This window comes from Eurytemora carolleeae, unplaced genomic scaffold (genome assembly GCF_000591075.1).
Source record: "Eurytemora carolleeae unplaced genomic scaffold, Eaff_2.0 scaffold615, whole genome shotgun sequence".
NCBI lineage: Eukaryota > Metazoa > Arthropoda > Copepoda > Calanoida > Temoridae > Eurytemora > Eurytemora carolleeae.
The window spans coordinates 83,442-90,555 of NW_019396545.1; the positions used below are offsets into that span (position 1 = coordinate 83,442).

The 7,114-nt window shown below is 34.1% G+C and overlaps 1 protein-coding gene across 2 annotated transcripts in view; it reads left to right on the forward strand.

The window, feature by feature from the left end:
• Positions 1–382: 382 nt before the first annotated feature.
• LOC111705251 (gem-associated protein 6) overlaps positions 383–7,114 on the forward strand; it is a 23,105-nt gene continuing 16,373 nt past the window's right edge. The window contains exon 1 of one of the 2 annotated variants that reach the window (XM_023477750.1): positions 383–620. In XM_023477750.1, coding sequence (XP_023333518.1) covers positions 481–620 — 140 coding nt within the window. In that variant the 5' untranslated portion in view covers positions 383–480. The remainder of the gene's footprint in view (positions 621–7,114) is intronic. The other variant, XM_023477749.1, reaches the window with a different exon arrangement.

The following is a 7,114-nucleotide window of genomic DNA, read 5'->3' on the forward strand; positions in this document are numbered from 1 at the left end:
ACAATTTAAAATGAGTTGATAAGAATTAAACATTGGATCATATCATACAAACATGGCGCATGACCCTAACTGACCTTAATTCAAAAGGTCATTTACCTGTGAGGCCGCGGTTGTCTGCTAGACCGTGAAAAATAACCGCGGTATTCGTGCTCAAAGTGAAAAGGCGGATTTTCTGTAAACTTCCCGCCAATTTTTATTTCGTTCATTTTTTCAGTAAAAAAAAAGAAAAAATTGCATTAATTTTTATTTTATTGTTAAAACAGTGTTTTTATAAGATGAAAGGGGGTATAATAACAGGTTGCAATACATGTTTAAGCCTGATTTCGATATGAGCAAGAAAACTCAGTTTAGAAGACGACATTTAATATTTTGGTATCGATTCTTCGCTTTTGCCGCAGAAACTTTGACTAAACAAGCTCGATATTTATTTTCCAATTCCGCTAAAAATGGTGACTGCTGCCGGTGTTATTCCGTCAAATAATGTCATTTTCTGGTGAATCTCTTCCCGTTTGTGAAGTGAAATATATCAGGAAGTTTCTACGGAAGTGTGTGAGAATCGAAAGTGAAAAAGGAGAAATATTTGAAGGAGTTCTCTTGGCTTGTGACCCAGTTTCCCAAAGGTAATGTCAAAAAACAGTTAAAAAATGTTTACGGGAAAGTAAGCGTCATTTAAATGTATAATGTGGAAAGGTTTCAGAGGCTCGATTTAGGGCGTACCCTATAATAATGTGAAGGGGGCGTGGCTTTTTTCAATCTGCTGCTTTTATGATATTCAGTCAACTTTTGATCAAAGTAGAGGGATTTGGGGAGGGGGGGGGAGGTATTGAAATAAAGCACAAATTCAAGATATTAGTCAAGAAATGTGAAACAACCGTGCAAATAAATTGGATGATTCCCCTGTTTTTTTTTTTTTTGGCAAACCCCGGCAATCTTAAAATGTGATATTCAGACGAGAAAAACGATTAATATAGGAAAAGATTATTCGATAAAAAATAAATATTTTTCTATATCTATATCTATAAAAGCGCCAATCACTTTCTAGAGAACCACTATTAAGATTGAAATTATGTCCACAGTATCTACTGTCCCTCAGAATTTCCCCCTAAAAATGTCTCCAAGAGCGAACTCAGAAGTATATATTCAGCTTAAAAATAATTTTTTGCAAATAAATTGAATGTTAATAAATTTGCGATTTTGTGTTTAATTTTAGCACACGCGCAAATATTTAAATTAAGTTAACGGTTCATTTGTCTGAATTTTTTTTTCAGCTTAAATTTTGTAAATATTTTCTCCATGACATCCCCCCCCCCTTGCTGAGAGAAAACATTTTCCCCGGTCTTGGATAATGTATTGTAAAAACAAGACTGTCTCTGTTTAATATTTTGTAAAAATAAAGAAATATCTTCTAAAATCAGGAAGTAAGAAATATGGCGGTTTAAACCTCCATGCAAAAAGAAAGAACAATTTTTAAAAAAGACACCAAAAAGTTTTTAAAAAAGGTTTAGTATTGGAGATTTAATTTGGAAACATGAATCAATTTGTTACCCCTATATTTACTAATATAACTATAGCTTGAGAACCAAGCGTTACCTAGAAAACTAATTTCGAATCACTCAATGGTAGAATTTGTAATTCAATACAAGAACATGGTTCTTCCGTGTTTCCCAATCAAAACTTGGGGCAAATCGGCCAACATGTTCCTGAGTTATGATCGGACACTTAAACAGAGATTATTACTTTATAATTACAAAAGAAATAGTAGTAGTAATCTCTGTTTGTCTGTTTGTTTGTTTGTCCGATCATAACTCAGGAACCCCGTGAACGATTTGCCTCAAATTTGATTGGAGAACTCGGCAGAACCGCGGGTATCTTCTTAGCATGGTTCTAAAAATTCTACCTTGAGTGGTTCGACATTTACAGAGAAAATGGACCATGAACATTTCTTTGTGATTCACTGATTTTTAAACTAAAACTTGATGAACAATTAAGAGAACCATTTGGATTTTGAGGCCGAAAAGTTTTTTTAGTTTTTAATAAATATTTTGACTCTTAGATCCAGATCCAGGAAGTCAAAATTTCGCGGATCTAACGGATCCGGATCCTAAGCAATGATCTAAATAAAGAATTCTCATATGCTTTCATATGCATTATGCAAAGACAATGTTTGCAGGTGTAGTTAAAAGTGAATATTCTAATATTTAGGTGAGGAATTCACAACTTCCGCCAACATTAAAAGTTTTTATCTTTTTATTTGAGTACCTTCTTTTGGACTTTGAACAATACATACGAGCAAATTACTAAGTACATACATTTTTTACAATCTTTAGTTAGCTTCAAAACATACACTGTAGGCTTAGACCTAATTCTAGAGTCTAGTCCTATACTGAACCTAATTCTAGAGTCTAGTCCTATACTGAACCTAATTCTAGAGTCTAGTCCTATACTGAACCTAATTCTAGAGTCCAGACCTAAACTGAACCTAATTCTAGAGTTTAGACCTAGACCTGAACCTAATTCTAGAGTCCAGACCTAAACTGAACCTAATTCTAGAGTTTAGACCTAGACCTGAACTATACTTAGTTCTAGAGTCTAGACCTACACTTAACCTAGTTTAAGACCTAAACTATATACTGTCCTAATGTCTAGACCTAAATTAACCCTAGTTCTAAAGCCTAGACCTAAACTAAACCTAGTTCTAAGAGTCTAGACCTAAACTAAACCTAGTTCTAGAGTCTAGACCTAAACTAAACCTAGTTCTAGAGTTAAGACCTAAACTAAACCTAGTTCAAGAGCCTAGACCTAAACTAAACCTAGTTCTAGTGTCTAGACCTAAACTTAACCTATTTCTAGAGTCCAGACCGACACTAAACCTAGATCTAGAGTCTAAAATTAAACTTACCCTATTTCTAGAGCCTATACCTTAACTAAACCTAGTTCTAGAGCCTAGACCTAAACAAAATATAGTCCTAGAGTCTAGACCTAAGACCTACACTAAACCTAGTTCATGACCTAAACTGAACCTAGTTCTAGAATCTAAATCTGAACTGAACTATTTCTAGAGCATAGACCTTCACTAAACCTAGTTCTAGATTCTAAATCTAAACTGAACCTATTTCTAGAGCCTTGACCTACACTAGACCTAGCTCTAGAGCTAGACCTTGGCTAAACCTTTTTCTAATGTCCAGACTAAACCTAGTTCTAGAATCTAGACCTAAACTAAACCTAGTTCTAGAGTCTAGACCTAAACCAAACCTAGTTCTAGAGTCTAGACCTAAACTAAACCTAGGCCTTGAGTCTAGACCTAAATTAAACCTAGTTCTAGAATCTATACCTAAACTAAACCTAGTTCTAGAATCTAGACCTATACTAAACATACACTAAACCTAGTTCAAGAGCCTAGACCTAAACTAAACCTAGTTCTAGAGTCTAGACTTACACTAAACCTAGTGCAAGAGTCTAGATCCAAACTAAACCTAGCTCTAGAGCCTAGAACTAAACCTATGAAATATGAGTATTAAGGATTAGGTAGAAAGCAGTTTCAACTCCTGCCGAGTTTCCTTTTGAATAATGAGAATTTTACCTTCCCCCTCCCTCCCCTTCTTATTCCACCACTTAAATTTACCTCCCCTTCACTATTTTCATTTCGTTTTTAGTAATATAGAGTTATTAAAGTTAGCCTACTGTTTTGAAAAGATTTACTTTACTAGATCCCCCCCCCCCCCCCCCCCCCCCCCTCCATGGCAGATTAGTGGTGGGGGGGGGGGGGGGGGGGGGGGGGGGGTCCTAAAATCGTTCTCTAGGAATATACCTAATTTAGATACTTTAAGATGTATTTTTGTTTTAAACGTAATTTTATAATTGTTACTGTTTGCGTATAGTATTTTTTTGTTACCATTAAAATTCTCGAGTGTCATAATTTTTGATTGGATCTTGACTTGTTTCTTTAGAAGGGAAGATATAGTGGCAGGGTATTTGTACTTTGTATTTCCCATGGATAAATGTATCTTAGACAAGTTTTGATGTAATTTCTCGGTGGGGTGTCATCATGTCATTCAGTACAGTAAACACTGGACCCTGGACCTTTAAGTGTTCTTGGATTTTCTTAAAGTTATAATAGTTGTTAAAGGAGCATCGAAAATTTGTGTTTTAAAACTTGGTAAAATTACATCATTTAAACAGTTGGGAGTTATCAAATATTCAAACAAGCCCGATTGTATTTAAAAGACAAATTTCACAGCACAAAGACGTTGGTACGACAGATCACATTTTTGAAATCTCAAAACAAGAAGCATTAGATGCTACTTAACTTATACAGGAGGCAATTTTTTGTTCACAAGATGGTAGCTAAAGTATCTCATCTTTCTTTACTGCAGGGTTCATCATTTTTTGGTCTATCACTCTAAATTTTGACACTTTCACCTAAAGTTTTTTCTTACTTTTAAGACATATTATTTTAAAACATTTTTTTAAAGCTTTCTTTTAATGCTGGGCAGTTTAAAGTCCGGTTAGTGCTAAAAAATATAGTGTGATTTAGCTACAAATCTAAAACTTTAAAAAGGCATTGAAAAATGGGTGTAAAACATGCGTCACATCTTTATATTTGTCGAAAACAAAAAAATATGTATTTTAATGATTGTCCTACTTTATTTTTTTGCATTTTTCCAATTAGTGATGAGCTGGCCTTTCAAAATTGGACTATGAACATGTACTGCAACCCTATATCTTTACTCTAAAACATATTCTTTTGCTAACCCCCCCCTTTTTTATCAAAAATGGATCAAGATTCGATTATGCTATTAATTAAGGTATCTAATAGATTATAAACGGGCTGGTGGCTGAACAAGGGTAAAAATAATCTTAACTCGATAATATTTTTTACCTCTAAATTTATTTACAATTTTTAGAATCTGGGGAGAGTAAAACTTTGCATTGTCATGTCAAAATGCTCATGGAGAGCTTAAACATTATCCTACTGACTATATAAAAACAGTTTTGTAGTTCTCTTTATTTCTAGTTATAAACAAACACTGTATGGTCCAAAATTTGATTTGGATTATAAAGGTTTCCAGTACCCCTTTTCAGGGGGCGGGGAGTGCAGAAGTCCTCAATGGGTAATCACCGCCACCCAAACGTGGTCCTATGGTGTACTATAGTATTGTACACCATAGGGCCATTAACAGAGGTCAAAATGGTCTTATTTCCAATTACCAATTGAGGTGGTTGAGATTACCAATTGAGGAGCGCGCATGCCGCAAACCACGTTTGGGTGGCGGTGATTACTCATTGAGGACTTCTGCACTCCCCCCACCCCACACTTCTCTTGCCCACTGTGCGCTGGTGCAAGATGAAAGCGGTATAAACCCTTAGAGGCCAGATACTGCATTTTTCCTGCAATACTAACATTAAGAATTGTCTAAGATTCTGGTGTTTTCTCTTGCAACCACAAACCATTAATGCTCATCAATTTAACATTTAAATCTTTCATTATTTATTACATTATGCATAATGCATAGACGAAAGCGGAGGGGGTGGGTGGGGTCTTTCTTATTCTAATTTATTTAAAATTCGATTATTGTTACTGATAACATGAACGTAATTCAATTATTTTTTCTCGAAATAGAGACGTGAAACATGAAAAAAAAAAATCAACTAAAAACTAGCTTGGGAACTTAACTTTGCCTTGAAATCTAAACCAAGAACAGCTTCAAACGTTTTAAAGAATCAAAATTTGAGGCAAATCGGGCTAGTGGTTCCTGCGTAATGATGTATCCTAGCTACCTTAAATCAAATCAAATAAGTTAATAAGTTTGTACCTTTATTAGCTTTAACTAAAACATGTTTTCCTTTTATAAAACTGTATATTAGCGATTATATGTAAAATTTTCACAAGAACGTACTTATTCACCTTTTCCAATGTTACAGCTACCTTCCATTCTCTGCCTGTTGGGTCTCATTACATTATGATTGCACAATAGGTGAATGTATTTTTTATATTTAGGAGTTGTTTTTAGACAATTTTGAATTTTATTTTTTTGGAAGTAAAATTAACAAAAAAGAATAATATTTGAAATTTCCAATACTAATTCTTTGACATTTCTATTTACTTTGACAATTAGTATTTGTACACAACGGCGGATCCATTCGGGAGGGGGGGGGGGAATGCCATTCCCCGCCCCCCCCCCCTGATATCAATATGTTAAAATAATACATTTATTGTCCTAAATATCTAGTTTCTTACATTGTATATTGTTGTAGTTTTGTGTAACCCTGAATTTGATCCCGGTATCCCTACGGGAAAATAAACACTGCAACAACAGTCATGAAATAACATACAAGACAAAAAAACTGCCGATAAAAATATTCAAAAGTGCTAAATATTTTTCATATTTCAATTAATGCTAACAAATCATAGCAAGTTTCCAAAATAAAAATCCAATGTAAATTTGAAGTTTAAAAGAGTACATTTCCCCCAACAAATATATGAGCCGTGAGANATTTGATTTAAATAGTGCGTTATACAGGGTGAGTTAGAAAAATGGGATTTCATAAAAACTCATCAAAAACTGAATAAGATAGAACAAAAAATGTTCGATAATTATTTACATTTTGGAAGTACAGTTCTAAGGTTTTAATTTGATAAGATTTACTGCAGACTTCCACTCAGAATTTTTCCGTGTTTTTGTTATATCCTGATAATTTGATTTTAATGCAAACATTTTTCCAACAATTTTTTTAAGTAAATTTCGCTGATTTTTTTATGTTAAGAAAATATTTTTTTATTTTTTTATCACATTTTATTTATTTCATGTCTAAAATCTGAACAGAACAAGAACTTTGAAAAATTTGTCAAAGCGTCTATGATTTCCGGGGTTTTTTTTACTCACCCTGTATATTATTAAAATTTTGCTCCATGGTTCGCCTGCAGTAAAATACGTTTAAATGCAGACAGCAGACTCTGCAAGACTGCAATATATAAAATTGCACTTTTAACGTGGATTACTTGTACACTGCAGATGGATGGATGGATGGATGGTTGGTTGGTTGGTTGGTTGGTTGGTTGGTTGGTTGGTTGGTTGGTTGGTTGGTTGGTTGGTTGGTTGGTTGGTTGGTTGGT